General features: G+C 52.2%; 7 protein-coding genes across 7 annotated transcripts; 6 read left to right on the top strand and 1 right to left on the bottom strand.

Annotated features, from left to right (window-relative positions):
• Positions 1–27: 27 nt before the first annotated feature.
• On the top strand, positions 28–588 carry TRIVIDRAFT_164408 (uncharacterized protein; the record flags this gene model as incomplete). The annotated part of the gene is made up of 3 exons (XM_014094345.1): positions 28–51; positions 133–410; positions 468–588. 3 exons carry the CDS (start codon positions 28–30, stop codon positions 586–588), a joined length of 423 nt encoding a protein of 140 aa, XP_013949820.1.
• A 2,172-nt stretch (positions 589–2,760) lies between these two features.
• Positions 2,761–3,196, top strand: TRIVIDRAFT_9562 (uncharacterized protein; the record flags this gene model as incomplete). Its single annotated transcript, XM_014093936.1, has 2 exons — positions 2,761–2,835; positions 2,912–3,196. Coding segments are annotated over 2 exons (360 nt in total), but the record flags the coding sequence as incomplete, so codon positions are not given.
• A 630-nt stretch (positions 3,197–3,826) lies between these two features.
• On the top strand, positions 3,827–5,037 carry TRIVIDRAFT_82546 (carbohydrate esterase family 1 protein; the record flags this gene model as incomplete). The annotated part of the gene is made up of 3 exons (XM_014094344.1): positions 3,827–4,498; positions 4,563–4,667; positions 4,743–5,037. The coding sequence occupies 3 exons, from the start codon at positions 3,827–3,829 to the stop codon at positions 4,824–4,826; spliced, it is 861 nt and encodes a 286-aa protein (XP_013949819.1).
• Positions 5,038–5,572: 535 nt separating this feature from the next.
• Positions 5,573–8,226, bottom strand: TRIVIDRAFT_165435 (uncharacterized protein; the record flags this gene model as incomplete). Its single annotated transcript, XM_014094343.1, has 3 exons — positions 5,573–5,998; positions 6,064–7,257; positions 7,387–8,226. The coding sequence occupies 3 exons, from the start codon at positions 8,224–8,226 to the stop codon at positions 5,573–5,575; spliced, it is 2,460 nt and encodes an 819-aa protein (XP_013949818.1).
• A 457-nt stretch (positions 8,227–8,683) lies between these two features.
• On the top strand, positions 8,684–10,277 carry TRIVIDRAFT_196440 (uncharacterized protein; the record flags this gene model as incomplete). Its single annotated transcript, XM_014094342.1, has 3 exons — positions 8,684–8,686; positions 9,319–9,775; positions 9,856–10,277. The coding sequence occupies 3 exons, from the start codon at positions 8,684–8,686 to the stop codon at positions 10,275–10,277; spliced, it is 882 nt and encodes a 293-aa protein (XP_013949817.1).
• A 2,204-nt stretch (positions 10,278–12,481) lies between these two features.
• On the top strand, positions 12,482–14,681 carry TRIVIDRAFT_113900 (uncharacterized protein; the record flags this gene model as incomplete). The annotated part of the gene is made up of 3 exons (XM_014094341.1): positions 12,482–13,085; positions 13,239–14,400; positions 14,465–14,681. Coding segments are annotated over 3 exons (1,983 nt in total), but the record flags the coding sequence as incomplete, so codon positions are not given.
• Positions 14,682–14,706: 25 nt separating this feature from the next.
• TRIVIDRAFT_217286 (uncharacterized protein) lies at positions 14,707–15,519 on the top strand (the record flags this gene model as incomplete). Its single annotated transcript, XM_014094340.1, has 1 exon — positions 14,707–15,519. The coding sequence occupies one exon, from the start codon at positions 14,793–14,795 to the stop codon at positions 15,108–15,110; it is 318 nt and encodes a 105-aa protein (XP_013949815.1).
• Positions 15,520–15,685: the final 166 nt, after the last annotated feature.

Below are 15,685 nucleotides of genomic sequence, written 5' to 3'. Positions count from 1 at the left end.
CCTTTCCACTTATCCAATCTCTTCAAAATGTCTGATTTCGGCGATGATGACGTTAGCGTTGGCGGGTAAGTACAGCCTCGTGCTTCAAGAAGAGTGCAAAGGGCGGAAACAAAAGGGCTGTGGGGTGGATAGCTAACCCCTTGTGCACACAGCGATGAGCCCGTGTTGGAAGAGGATGAGGTGACCGAATTCTACGAGCCCGAAGTCGCCGATGACGAAGATGGCGAGCATGCGCACGGCGACGACCAGGACAACGTTGTCATTTCTGGGGATCCCTCTGCGGCTGCGAACGCCTCCAAAGACAAGTCCGTCAAGGACAAGAAGATTCCCGACGACCAGCGCACGACAACACCATACATGACGAAATACGAGAGAGCTCGTATTCTGGGCACGCGCGCCCTACAGATCAGGTCGGCATTGGGAGAACTGAGAGGGTAGCATGCAGATGTGCTAACTGGATGGTACAGCATGAACGCGCCGGTATTGGTGGACCTCGAGGGTGAGACGGATCCTTTACAGATTGCGATCAAGGAGCTACGCGAGAAGAAGATCCCTCTCATCGTCCGAAGATATATGCCCGACGGATAGTAAGTTGGACTCTGGCCTGGTCAAGGAGATGGATGCGTGATAGACTAACGCCTTTTCAGCTACGAGGACTGGACCTGCGAAGAGCTTCTTCAGTAGACGAAGCCTAGCTTGGCAAAGACGAAGGCGGGCGAAGCTGATGATGCTCGATTCACGCCAACTCTTTTCAATTTCGCAGATGAGAGTTTAACGAATACGATGCTGTGCTTCATCTCCCTTTCTTCATCTTGTCGAAAAGAGAAACTTGTTCATCAGCGTGGCGTTTCGAGATTCGATTAATTTCAGCTCTCGGCTAGGATATAAAGACAGCATCTTTGACTCGACTCTGTGCCACTCTGTCTTTGGTGCGGCATCCGAACTGATCTCAGCCAAGGATCAGATGCGTCTCTAGCCACCAATCTATCTCTCTGGTGTATGTAACTACATTAGAAGCCTCTGCCAAAGGTAGCCGAAGGACTGCACCAAGAGATGTACGAATTATATGGGAGCAACTCGCAAGGCCTAGAGCGCTTAGACTTGGGTGCAAGTCCTAGCCTGTACAAATTGATTTGGCATTAAACATGGTAAAAGGCGATATTATACGGATGACTGCAAAGTATGTCAATACAATAATAGATTATCAAGAGAAAAGAAAAAAATCAATGGAATTGCTTTCTTGCTACGGAACGACATGTTTACTACAATGGTAACAGTCCTACCTGCCTGCAGGGCATCTGCCAGAGTAGGTGTGATCACGCCTGGTATTGATTCCTGTGCTGTAAGCGAAGAGTGAAGCCGAATTCCCAAGCAATGTTTTGCCTAGACAAATATGCTTCCAGAGTCACGTTCAATAGAATGGCGCATGACTTTTTCGTGTTATCACGGCTGTTACGTTGCATGTGACATGGAACTGTTACAATAAAGAGACCTGATCGTATGTATCGCCGGGCCATCGGCAGTCGCCCTCGAAGCTAGCCCCGGGTCATGTTTAGTCGCTCCATATTGCTCACTAAAAATAGCCAAAATGAAATGTGACATCATAAAAGACCAGGCATGTGTGAGTACGATCAGTTTTGTGCTTCGAATTATTATCAAATTAAAAGAAGAAACATAATGTGGAAGTAATATTTACTTTCTTAACAGTCGTTAATTGGCTTTCTACATGGAATATGCAGTGTTCACTGCGTGTTATGCATGAATTGTGGCTTGCTGGAAGGTTACTCCGTGTTACTCAACAGCCGGCAGCGGAGAATAAACGGCGATGCAAAGTGCCGTTCCTGCATGCAGATACGAGTCAATGCCATTTCTATCATGTTGTTTGCCGGTTGGCTGTGTAAGGGAAAGTTATTTTTGATTAGCTTTTTTTTGTCGGAACGGCCGTGAAGGGAGCAAGTAAATAGGATATGAGGTTACATGCACTTTTGCTCCAGCAGGCGAGTTTGCTGCCATGTGCCGTATGAAATCTAGATTCAATAAGTGCCAAATGAAGGGCCGATGAATGGACAAACTGTCCATCTCCATGGGACAAGTCCAACCACCGTCGTCCTTCGTATTTCTCCGTCGAAACTCTCACGGAGATCGGCTCTTGTGTCGTCGGCCAAGGCGCTGGCATGATGTCGGGGTGTGGCAAAAAGAGGAGGATCGACAAACGGCTCTCGTATGTCTGATGGCGTTTCCTATTCGGGCCGCCCTTCTAAGGGACCGCGCGAAGGCGCGTGCACTGCCCATTGCACAACAAAGAGAGACTGGATCGATCATATTCTTCCTCAGCCATAGGAAGGCTATGGCATTCTAGTCTCGGGTGGCTGCTTAGGGGTCCGTGCTGCTGGGAAGGCAATACGGGGATTGGGGGAACAGACGTCAGAATCTTATTGCAAGGTCATAGGAAGAAGGAAGGAAATGGTGGCTGCATTACGTCGGTCAGCGATGCGAGGAGGCGAGGAGATACGACGCATCGAGTCCTGTGCTGTGGCAGCTGCTTGTATATAAGATGGGCCGGTTGGTTCCACGAGAATCGAGACAAACACACAGATCACACCGCAATCCTGGCCTAGAACACAACTTGTGGCTTTTTTAAATCTTGCACACAATTCCAACGCAGCATTTCTACCTCATCTTGGAATAATTCAGCTACCAAGACAGCTTGACTCTTCATACCTATTCATCATATCTTATCCATTCAAAATGAAGTTCACAACCATCGTCGCCGCTGCTGTCTCTTCAGCCATTGCCGTCTCCGGCACTCCCATCGAAAAGCGTGAAATTGGCGGCGTATGTCATCTCCCCTCTTCCCTTGCATCATCCCTTTCTGAATCAACATTTCTAACTTGGCATCAATCCCTTACAGGTCCTCCTCTGCACCGGCGCCAACGCAACCGGCACCTGCAACTACGAGGTCTACAAGCTCGACACGTGCCACCAGCTGAAGGCGCCCTTCCACCAAAACACCAGCACTTTTGCTCCCGACGGCGAGGACTTTGAGTGCTTCCCTCGCATCGGCAACTGCGGCTCTATTTGCACCAGCCCGACGGGATGCACTTTTGGCAGCGTCGATTTTAACTACGAGCACAAGTTCGATCTGGGGGCCATCCAGTGGAACAACTTGATCTCCAGCTTTGACTGCTCGAAGAAGCCGAAAACCTCAACTGAGTAAAAAAGAAAAAACATAAAAAAAAAAAAAAACATACACCCACAATTTTCTTTATTGAGTCATTGGGAATCGCGTCTTTTCTGTTTAATATACAATTTATAACATCTAGGGAGAGAGGGCCCTACATCGGACCCCCGAAAACTGACATCTGCCCCTCCAACTAGACAAAAAAACAACAGGGGTGAAGAACGGAGTATGACATCAAGCCATTAGCGGTGCAATGTCGGCGAGTGTTCATTAGACGGGAGACGGTTGCTTTTTTTTTTTTTTCTTTGCTTTTTTGCTTCAGTTTGTGCTTGGAAATGGGCGTTTATACTATTAACCGACGCATTTGATGGATTGCTGCTTTCGGACATAATTCGGGCGTCATGATGATGGAAAGGGTAGAGCTTTCGGAGGGGTGCTTTGACAGGTCTGGTGGTGGGGTAAATACGGATGCTCTCAATGATGCTACATGGCTTCGATCCTCGCACCTATAAACTGGGTAGCTGCTGCTGCTGCTTCTTCTGCTCATATAATCACAACCTCTTGTTCAGCTTTACTTTTATTCTCCCAGTCCATCCAGCCTTGTGATTATTGTCGATATCAATTGCACCCCCCCTCCAAAACACCATGGCGAGCATCACCACCAATGCCTCCATCGCCTCCTTTGGCGGCCGCTTCCTCAAGCTCACCCACCAGTCGTCCGTCACCGGCGGGCCCATGAACTTCACCCTCTTCCTGCCCGCAGGCATCTCCGAGTCCGAACCCGCGCCCCTGCTCATCTACCTCTCCGGCCTGACCTGCTCCCCCGACAACGTCACCGAGAAGGGCTTCCTGCACGCCCACGCCGCGCCCCTCAAGCTCGCGCTTCTGTATCCCGACACGTCGCCCCGCGGCTCGAACCACCCGGGCGAGCACGATGGTTGGGACTTTGGCAGCGCTGCGTCCTTTTACATTGATGCCACGCAGGAGCCGTGGGCCCAGAACTACAAGATGGAGACGTACATTACCAAGGAGCTGCCAGAGCTCGTCTTTTCGCACTTTAAGCAGTTGGATTCGAAGCGTGTGTCCATTGCGGGTCACTCCATGGGCGGCCATGGCGCTCTGACGCTGTTTTTGAAGAACCCTGGCAAGTATCAGAGTGTCAGCGCGTGGTCTCCTGTTTCAAACCCGAGTGCGTGCCCGTGGGGAGAGAAGGCGTTTACGGGATATCTAGGTGGTGACAGGGAGCAGTGGAAGAAGCATGATGCGACGGAGCTTGTGAAGCACTGGAAGGGTCATCTGAATGCTCTGATTGATGTGGTATGTTGAAAACGACCCAGCAACGGGAATGGGAGGAATATCTTGCTGATGAATTTGCAACTAGGGTACCGCCGACAACTTTTACAAGCAGAGACAGCTTCTGCCCGAGAACTTTGCAGAAGCCGCCAAGTCTGCGGACATTGAGGGCCTGCAACTGCGATACCAAGATGTATGTTCATTCTGATGTATTGATCGCAAATCTCATCTTGCGTGTATGCTGACTTACATGCGTTTTTTCTCACAGGGCTACGACCACTCATACTTCTTCATCTCGACTTTTGGTGAGGACCATATTAAGCATCATGCCAAGCATCTGGGTTTGCTGTGATTGATTGATCTTGTACATACATGAATGCATACTTGGATAGGGAGATGCTTGAAAAAAAAAATATACACACAGCATGATACCGGAGGAAACGGGGTAATGATGTGATGAGATGACGAGCTGCATAAGCAACCAAATTCCGCTGTTATATACTCAAATGCATGCCGTACATAAACACGCTCTACAAATAGTATCCCCGATGATTGAATCGGAGCAAAATAAAGGAACAAGACATTGCTAGTGCTCAACATGGGGAAGAAGATACCCTCCAAACATCTGTAATTATCTCGCATGTCTCTTCTATACCCTCTGACAATCGAATAAAAATATTAAGGAAAAAAGGAAGAAAAGAAAAGAAAAGAAAATTCCAGCAAAAAAAATCTTTCAACCAGGGGCCCTCCAAAATCCGACTGAGGAAAAAAAAAGGTAAAAAAAAAGGAAAAAGAAAAAAAGTCCCATCAAATCGTATCCATGTCGATTGTGCTTTTCGCTCCGCCTCGACAACGCCCGTCCAAACACAAGATAATATAATAACGTCGTAGACATTCATACAAATAGTAATAATCGTAGTGCGTACGCCGCGCAGCGCTCCCGTCATTGCTCGTTGGCATTGCATATACTGCAGCCACAAATGTGCGCGCCGTCATGTGTATCCCATATAAATGCGCCGCAATCTCCCTCCCTCTCTTCTCTTTCTTTCTTTTTCTTTTTCTTTTTTTTTTCTTTGGTTGATTATTTCATTGGGCCACTTAGCTCATCATCTTCTCCATAACAGGACTGAGAACCAGCCCTTCCTTCTCCAGCTTCGTCTTCACCTCCGCTTCAGCCTCGCGCCGGATCCGCGCATACGCCAGCTTCTCAAACTGACTGAGGCTCTTCCACCAGTGCTGCCCAGCTTCATGCTCAGAAATTCGCTCCAGCAGATCAGCCGTCTTCAAGCGCACCTCGCGGTCCTTGTGGAAGAGACCGAGTGCAACGTAAAAGAGCCCGGCGTGCGACTCGGGTGCCACGTCAAGCAGCAGGCAAATCTCTTCATACGAATGGATATGCTTGGATAATGTCAGATAGATATCCTTGCTCTGCGCTGGTGTCAGGCGCTGCATGCGAAGACGGTCGTGCATGTGGGCTAGGTCCAGCCCCTTGAGAGGGCGGAAGGTGTATATTCTTGCAAGATCCTGCAAAGAGTTTCCTTCGTTAGCAAATCCCCACTTATCAATGGGAAAGATGGAGAAACCATTACCTGGATATAGCTGTAGTAACTGCGTGTATTACGCCACCCTTCAATCCTCGTCACGTTGCCGGCCAGCTCCTTAAACTTTGCAGTATCGTCTGCCCATACGTACCCATGGCCACTGGCTCCCGGCAGCGCCAGGTCTTGGTCCTGGCCCCCAATATACAGAGCAGATGCGTTGTACACGCTCTCTTCAAACTGGGCAGCAATCCTCGTAAACTTGTTGACCCAGCCGCGCCACTTTGCTCGGATAACTCGCTCGCCATGTCTGGCAGCAATACTCCTAAGAATATCTGTCATAAAGGCCGCGTCCCCCGTCAAGTCCTGCACATTGTTGGAGACGCCGCTAGCAGTGTTGGCGAGGTTGGGGTGCTGCTGCTGAAAGTAAATCAGCCCTTCAGTAACCGGCGCCATCTCAATCTTGCTACTGATCTTGACGCGGCCACTAGGCAAGTCGCATAGGACGTCCCACCATTCCGGATGGAGCTCAAATGTAGGGTTGGTAACGCCTGCTATGAACCCTGGCACGTTGAGCAGATCGTCGACCTTGGTCAAGTCGGTGTAGGGAAATGCATGTCTGGTAAACCCCCGGAGGATGCCGCCGGACACGAGAGCACATGCCGCCAGCACTGCCTCGGCTACGTCTCCTGAAGGCATGTTGTGGCCCAGAAAGATGATTCTCTTCTGCGTGAGGAGCCCATTCATCAGTACAATGATTGGGTGCGTATTGACCCCGTTGGTCGTCAGATGCGGGTGCAGTGGAAACGGCTGCGGCGACTTGGCATGGGCCTCGGAAAAGTTTTGAATCAGTTTGATAAGCGAAAAGTCTCCTACAGTCTCAGGCATGACCGCGGTGGGCACTTTGATAGGGATGGGGATGCCCTTGTACATGACTTTGCTCTCAAACTCGTGGGTATCTCGGGCCACAGAGTACGTCGACTGCCCGCCGCCCTCGACGTGCGCCTTGGTGCCAGCCCTCGAGATGCCGCCGGTGAATTGCGGGCTTTGACTCCTCTCGCCAGACCCCTCAGTAGCGGTCTCTGCCCTGTCTTCTGCCATGCGCATCTGGATAATGCGCTCGAACTTTTCCACAAACAGATCCTTGTTGTCGCTCGCTAGTAGCAGGTTCCTCTCGAGCAAGCTCAATCTGGGCATAAGAGACAAGTCCATCGCATTGACGGAGTCGTATAACATGGAAAGAGTCTCGGGCACTGGCGACTTGAAGTACTCTTCCAGTGCAAGGAGTAAAAGCGGCTGAACAATCCTCAATCATTAGTCTATGCAACCCAATGCAAAAGAATATATCAGAAAGCTCAGCTGTCTGCTGCGTACCTTGTATATATGCAAGAAAGGGTGTCTTGTGCAAATTGCCATGGCCTTTACAATAGCTCCTCGTTTCACAGTTTTGTCGTGCTTGGTATTTACCAAGTTGAGTACGTAGATGAGCGGCGGGCCCTCCAAGCCATCAGGTTCATCATCTGAGGATTCGTCGTCATCCAAGTCTTCATCCAGGTCGTCGTCCCCCTCGTCGTCCTCATCTTCATCTTCTTCACCAGCCCCGCCTTCTGCTCCATCCTCAGGAACCAGCCCCGCCGCTTTATCCCGCCGTCTCTGCCTCCGAGCTTTCCTCCTAGCCTTTTGCTTGCGTTCTTCGTCTTCATCCTCTGGCGAAGAGTCCTTGTGCAGGAAAAACATGGTCCAATCCTGGTTACGGGCGTGAGCCTGGTCTGGAAGCATCAATTCGGCCAACATGTTCTCGTCTCCAGTGATGGCGACAGGGTACTGGTGCTCCATAACCGGGCCGCGGTCAATATCAAACGACGCCACCAGGATATACTCGACATGGTTGGCGTCAGACCCGCGAGGATACTGTGCGCGGAGCCTCCTCTGCGGCTGTGAATCTTCATTGGTTCGGCGCACTGCCGACAGAGACGAATGCTGTGAAGATGGCCCGATGGAAGACGCCTTGGACTTGGAGCTCGGGTCCGAAGTCCGGTCTGTATCGGCCATGGGCGGGTGCGGCGACCTTGATGGGCGCGAATGGAAGGACATTTGCGACGGAGAGCGGGACGGAGGAAACGAAGAAAGAGAAGTTCGGCGGTGATGAGGCAGCGAGACATTGGAGCTGCTGGCGCCATTCGAGCGCGACGCATAGGGGAGAGCCGCCGCCATTGTTCAAGTGCCTCCCCGCAGGCCAATCCAATCTATTGTGGGATGCTGGGAGTTGTACACCAGCTTGCCTAGGTATGTATTAATGCTTGAGCCGGTGTTGCTCAAAATATGTCCTCCGGATCTTGCAGATTAAATATTGTCTCGGTCGGGGCGAATTCGACGCAGATACAGCTTTGCAGCCCGGTTATTTTGCAGGAACAGCTCAGGGACTGCTATCTGGCTCGAGCGGTCTATCTTTGTCGGTTCTCCCAGGATCCTCGACGCTCTGTGACTGTTGGTGATGTTGACGCTATCCCCCTCGCAATTATGTCACGCTACGCTACAATAACGCGCGAGCGGAGAGGCTGGCAGCAAGCAGCAGATGGAGAGGCCAATGGACAGATGCTGGAGCCAGGCATCGTCTGCTGCGTTTGCGACGAGTTCTCTTGGGAGAAAGTCGAGACAGGGGCATTGTGCCATGGTGGAACTCCGTATTTACCTTAGTGTCACCCAAACGGGGAAATGTGGTGAAGGGGACCACCCACGAGTCGACCACGAGTGGAGCCTACGAAGCCTCTGAGACGCGGGTTCCTGGTATACAGCATGCTGGTGCTTCACAGCGCTAATTAGGCAATTATAGGCTCAGGCTCTTCATTTGGTGGTTATCAGCGCCTAAAAAGGACCAGTGACGCTACTGCAGGCGGTCAGTGGCTGGGTCTGTCCCTTCTCCAAACGGCGCCACACCTGGACGCACTCACCAGCCACACACCACCAGTCGGTTGTCAGGTCAGACAACTTGATTGTTTACTTTGGGGGGCCATCATCTCAATCCAGATGCAATTGTGCATCACCCCACGCAGACAATCCAGAGCCAGACCACTGACTGCATATCTCTGCCCAGGTGTCCAAGATTATCTGCATTCTGCACCACCTCAAGCAATCAGAATCTCGTGCGTCATACTGTACACCGTCTCCGCTTGCTGCTCGCTGGCCAACCGATTGCGGACACCGTTCCAGCACAGATCCCCTACCATCTGCATCATGGTACGTATTACGGTGCAGCCCCGTGCATCGCCGTTTCGCTTATCTGCTAATCAGTCTCTACTAACCCAGTCTCTGTCAACAACTTTCAAGCCCTCTCCCCTGGGTTACGGATCGCCTCCCAGCGTTCGTAACTCTCCATTCCGCCGGGCGGACTCGCCTGCATCGCCTTCACCACTCCGACAAATAACACCAACAAGCTCGCCTACCAAGGCCACCCCGACCACACCCAACAGAACGTCGAGGCTTGCGAGACCAACCACGCCGACCGCTACTGATACTGACGATCTTGCTGAGGCCACGGAGCGAGAGAAGACACCTGGCATGACCACTCCCACAAGGGCTTCACCACCTTCGTGGAAGGCTGGGTCAAAGCTGGCAGTGGGCGGCTCTCTAGGCGGCAGCAGTGCCCTCTCACAGCTTCAGCCTACTCAAGTTAGGACACTGAGGGATGGATTTCAGATTTTGGACCGAGATTGCGACGGCGTCGTCAATAGAGAAGATGTCGCCGATATGCTCGGTCAACTTGGTGAGTTTCCGTTGCGGTCACTAACGGCGAAGCATGAAGCATGCTTAATTCCCCCCATTACGATGCTAACTCCTGGCAAGGCCTCCCTTCTGGTTCCTCCGACATAGGACGCTTCTTTCCACCATCAAAACAACAAACCATGACGCTAGCCGCTTTCCTCAACTCTTTGGCAGAATCCTTGGCGGTGTTGTCACCAAGCACCGAGCTCTTATCTGCGTTCTCGGCGTTCGACGAGGACGACAGCGGTCAGATCGACTGGGCGGAGCTGAGGGATGCTCTGCTCAACACACCGCCGGAAGCCGGGCAGTCGGCCCTCAGCGCTGCAGAGGTCGACAAGGTCGTCGAGGGGTTCACTGGTCGTCGAGCCTTCAACCGGAACATGAATGCACACTTATCGGCAAGAAGGGGCGAGGTGTTTAAATACCAGGAGTTTGTACACTCAATCATGGGTTCCAACGGCGGGTCCGAAGGAGGGTCTCACGAGAGAGCCGAGGAGCAGTAACGAATTGATTGGTTTGGTGTCATTCCGCCTTCCGCTCACTGGTGGTTTCCCGGGGTTTCGTTTCCAGTTGACACGAGTGACACGATGCAGTTACTAGGAGTGTTACTGGACAGGCACGGGTACAGGTACCAGGGCCAGCCCGGGCTCCGTCTGATATGGGCCTGTTAAGGAGGGCGAATGAGCTGCGTCAATCCTGCTGTGTATTCTGTTTTCCTCTGACTTTTTTTTTTTTTTGGTCTTTTCATTTGAGTAACCTGCACATGTGTACGAAATATATGGGATAAGTTACGATTAATGGATGCATAATTAATTAATACATACATACCATGGCACAAATAAGGATTGCGGAGGAGAATGTGCTCCGCGTCATGGGCGCAGACTTTGGAAGTGATCTGCCAATTGCCCCATACCGTATGGAGTGTCGTCAGTCTTTGTTTCGAATCGTATTCCCGTGCAAAGTTCTCCATAAATGCTACAGTACGGAGTCGTGTACTTGTCAACACATGCAGTATTACAACGAAAACACTGCAAGATAAGCCGGCCGTTGATGCTCGCTGAGGAAGAGGAGGCGGCGGCGTGACGAAATGAACGGGCCAGCGGCAGATTGCGAGCTCCAGGACGACCAGATGCTGGGCCAATGGCACTTGTCAAGCCACCAGGATCCTGGGTTGCAGCGGCTAGGAGGTGCGGAGAAGGAAGCAAAAGGTGAGACCGGTTTGGCGGCAGACGGGATGTGACTGATTGTGATTTGAGACTTGACTTCTTACGCGATGTGAAAGTACGAGTACTCCGTACCTTGAGTTGAATATAAGCATATTGCGGGTAGCAATTTTAGCTGCACGCACAGCAAAATTACCGGATGTCGCAGAAAGCTCGGTACTGGTGCTAGTGGGTGCAGAGCGTCAATGTAACTGTCAACTCTCAACTTGACTTGGGCGGCACCACATATACTCGTAGATACATGTCAATCCATTGGTACTAAGGTCGATTTGCGTGCTTCGCTTCAATACCTACATAGGTACGTAGTAGATAGTCTACCTACTAGGTAGGTAGTCGTGGCATGGCAGCTGAGCATCCCAATCAATTACTAATATCTCAGCCCCCAGCTGCAGTCTGGCGCAGGAGCTGACTGCGTGCGCATTCAGCCGACCCTCTGCGCGGTGGCGCTGATACCGTCCTCGTACATCAAAGTACAGCATGTTTGATGCCAATGAATCAAGTCAATGGATCAAGTCAGCGCTCCAGCCTTCCGTCTTGACTCCAGCACCGTCGGGGCGGGATCGTGCCCCACCGAACCTTCTGGAATTAGGTACCTCCTACGCCAGCATATCTCGTAGCTGCAAAGCCCCGATAGCTGACAGGCACAAGGCGGGCCCGTACTCCGTGCGCTGTGGCGCGAAGCTGTACTGTGCGCCCGCGTCGTCACAAGTGGCACAATTGAAGGCTGAATTGCCATGCCGCCCGGGGTTGCAGCGCTGGGCTCGGTTGCGCGGGCACATGTAAATAAACATGGACATCAAATCACCATCAGGCATGAGTGACGGATGTTGATGCCTGCACACGTACTTGCGCAGCCAATGGGTTGTGCCGCTGCAGCAGCCATTGGCCTCTCTACAGCTTTCTTACGCGCCTGCGTGGCTGGAGGCGAGTGCCTTGCTGTGGGGATTAGCCCAGCTGCGGCCCGTTTCCCGCGCCCTCAATTGAACTGGCAGGCCGGCTAGGTGCTGTCCATAGTACTCGTACATGTAGGTATAGAGCCTGTACAGTGCCTCGCCGGGGCCAGTCTCTCTTCTTTTCACACTTGGCTGGATTGAAATTTCTGACGTGCCCCCCAGCTCGAAACTGCTTCGCTGATGAGCCTGGTGAAGCCTGGGTTGAAACTAGCCTTCACAGTGCCGCTGATAAATCGAGGGCTGGCTTTTGGGTTCCTCCTGATCCGACTTTGTCGAGTCGCATCGCATCGCATCGCATCTCTTCCCACTCCTTCCCACCTCAGTCATCCGACTCTCCAGGCCACAGTGCGCTCAAGTCTGTGGCGCTTAGCCCCCCTAGACGGACTTTCTAAATCCCTTTATTGCCTAGGCCTCACTACCCTTCTCTGCAAGTCCCAAATATCCGGCATAACCTTGTGTCGGGTACGGAGGACAGCCTTTTCACGCTCCCAGATTTGACAGCCTTGGCCCCAATCCCCAATGAAGTTTTTCGGCGGGAAGAAACCGGCCTCGAAGAAGAACGCTTCTGCTTCCAGTGCCAGTGTTGACGAGGACATTCCCCAGAGCCCCAGTGTCCACGCCGACCCCCCGCCGGCTTATTCCTCCACCAACTCCTCGCCTTCGCCAACAAAGCGATCCTCGCGGCCCGTCTCTCACCACAAGGACGCAAAACCGCCGTCCTCGAGGTCTTCTCGCCTGTCGCGACACTCGACCGACGCAGGCTTCTCGTCGTCGCGCCGCAGCAGCAAATACGACCCGGACACGCATCCATTGAACCTGCCCCCTGAGGAGCGAGAGCGGAAGCGTCTTTCTGCCATGTCAGCCAAGATGGACATCGACCCGCAGCCCGTTAACGGCGCGGCATCACCACAGCCTCCCAAGCCTTCTTCGAATCCCTCTGCCCAGAAGAACTTTGCTGTGCCCATTCCCAACGGGAACATGAGCAACGACGAGGCTCCAGCGCCGCCGCCGCACAAGTCCAACCCGTCCAGCCCCATCCCCACGCCTCTTGAGGATGCAGAGTCATACAAGACCAACGGAAACCGCTTCTTCAAGGAGAAGAACTATCCCAAGGCCATCGAGCAGTATAGCAAAGGTATGCAAAAGACCAATGGGCATGAATCATGCCGTTGCCTTGATCTGATTTAGCTTTTTCGCCTTGTTCTATTTTTTTCTTTTGTTCTCTTTAATCCGTCGCCTAAGGGAAAAATTACTGGGCTAACTTTTTTTCTTTCTCTCTGTCGTGCAGCTGTGGATCTGTTCCCCAACTCGGCAACTTATCTGGGCAACCGAGCGGCTGCCTACATGTCAAATGGCCAGTTTGAAGCTGCTTTGGATGATTGCAGCCGTGCCACAGACCTCGACCCCAACAACGCAAAGGTCCTGCTGCGCCTAGCAAGGATCTACACCGGTCTGGGTAGGCCAGAGGAAGCCCTGGCCACTTTCTCCCGCATTATCCCACAGCCATCTGCTAAGGACATGGCCCCCGCTCGGGAGATGCTGCACCACATCAAGTCGGCCAAGGACACTCTCCAGCGAGGCTCGGCCATGTCTATGGTGCTACATGCCCTGGATCAGGCCGAGCGCGGTCTTGGCCACGGCGTTGGCAAGCCCCGTAAGTGGCAGTTGATGCGAGGCGAGGCATACTTGAAGATGGGCCGCGAGAACTCTCTAGGAGAGGCCCAGAGCGTTGCCATGTCGCTCCTGCGCAACAACAACCAGGACCCTGAGGCTCTGGTTCTCCGTGGTCGCGTTCTCTACGGTCAGGGCGAGAATGAAAAGGCTATTCAGTACTTCCGAATGGCTTGCAACTGTGACCCCGACTTCCGAGACGCTGTCAAGTGGCTTAGGATTGTTCAGAAGCTTGACCGCATGAAGGAAGAGGGCAACACCGAGTTCAAGGCCGGTCGATGGCAAGCAGCCATCCAAAAGTACAGCGACGCCTTGGACATTGACCCTTCAAACAAGAGCATGAATGCCAAGCTGCTACAGAACCGTGCTCAGTGCAAGATTAAGCTGCAGCTGTACGATGAGGCCATTGCCGACTCAGACCGCGCTGTCAGCCTTGACCCCAGCTACACCAAGGCACGCAAGACAAAGGCCAATGCCCTTGGAAAGACCGGTAATTGGGAAGAGTCCATTCGCGAATGGAAGGCTATTCAAGAGCTCGACCCGAGCGACAACTCAGTCCGCCACGAAATCCGCAAAGCTGAGCTGGAGATGAAGAAGAGCCTGCGGAAAGACTACTACAAGATCATGGGCCTTGAAAAGGATGCTGATGCCAATGACATCAAGCGAGCGTACCGCAAGTTGGCTGTCAAGCTGCACCCTGACAAGAACCCTGGTGATGCTGAAGCCGAAGCCAAGTTCAAAGACATGCAGGAAGCTTACGAGACACTGAGCGATCCTCAGTAAGATTTACCCCCCTCAACAGCATTTCTTTATGAAACTAAACTGTGCTGACACACGATGCAGAAAGCGAGCACGCTATGACAATGGCGACGACCTCATTGACCCAGCTGACATGTTCAGTGCTGGCGGCATGGGTGGCGGCATGGGTGGCATCGACCCCGAGATTCTCTTCAGCATGATGGGCAACCAGGGCGGATTTGGAGGAGGCGGATTCCGCGCCGGTGGATTCCCCGGAGGTGCCGGTGGCTTCCCAGGCGGTGCTGGAGGCTTTCCCGGAGGCGCGAGCTTCAACTTTGGCGGTGCTGGCGCAGGTGGTCGCCAGCGAGGCGGCTTCCCTGGTGCTGGCGCTGGGTTCCCCTTTTCGTGACCCGCCGACCAGGAAGAAACAGAAATGGAGGACAACGACAATGATGATGATGATGGCGAGGGAGAGGACGAGGCCGATACTGAACCTCGATTCTCCTCCTTTGGCCGTTGGTCAGACGACGCGCCAGACAGCAAATTGCGGGACGATTTCCAACGTCGTCGAGAGAATCGCAATGAGCTGGTTGAAGCATTACGACGTTATGGGATGTGGCTTTTGGCGGCGATTGTCTTACTGCCTCCGCAACTAGTTGCATTGGGCTTGGTCATGACGGCATTTGTATACTTGTGCATGAGACGAGACGGCCGGCAGCGTCGTCACGGCAGACGCAACACCGCAGGATAGACATTTGGGTTTCCTTTTTTTTTTTTTTTTATCTTTTTGTTGGAAGTCTTTGTTTTTTCCCTAAACCAGAAAAAGACGCGCATCCTCATTGCTATGGCGTTTTTGGGACATTTTAGAAAGAAAGAGAACCGGGAAAGACAACAGTCGATCTTTTGATTCATTTGCACAAAACTAACTACTGTCTCGCGGAGGAGCAAAGAGAAAATATTCATTTATCAGAGCCGGATGGAAAAGAAGGGGAGATGAGGGAGGGCCGGCTCGCCTTTTCATTTTAAAGACTGAATGGACGACACGCTTGATGTTGGAAATAATGAGTGTCTTGTTTAAAAAGAGGCCGGATGGGATCGGGGTGGGCTCAACGTAGTTGCAATGGCTTTATATAGATGAATGCGGGTGACCCGTCTTTTCCACAATCCACTGTCAGATACCCTTGTGTCTTTTTGATTCTCAGCCAAGCTTCTTCGTTTCTTGCTCTTTGACATGATGAATTCACTGGACTGGACGCCTCCTGCGCTGCGCAAGTAGTGCAAATGTAGAAAGAATGATTGAAAATAAAGTGGCTACTAAGTAGGTAG

This window comes from Trichoderma virens (assembly GCF_000170995.1).
Source record: "Trichoderma virens Gv29-8 chromosome Unknown TRIVIscaffold_92, whole genome shotgun sequence".
In the NCBI taxonomy this organism is placed as follows: Eukaryota; Fungi; Ascomycota; class Sordariomycetes; order Hypocreales; family Hypocreaceae; genus Trichoderma; species Trichoderma virens.
Note: the sequence above shows the minus strand (reverse complement) of the source record. Positions and strands in the feature narration are given on the sequence as shown.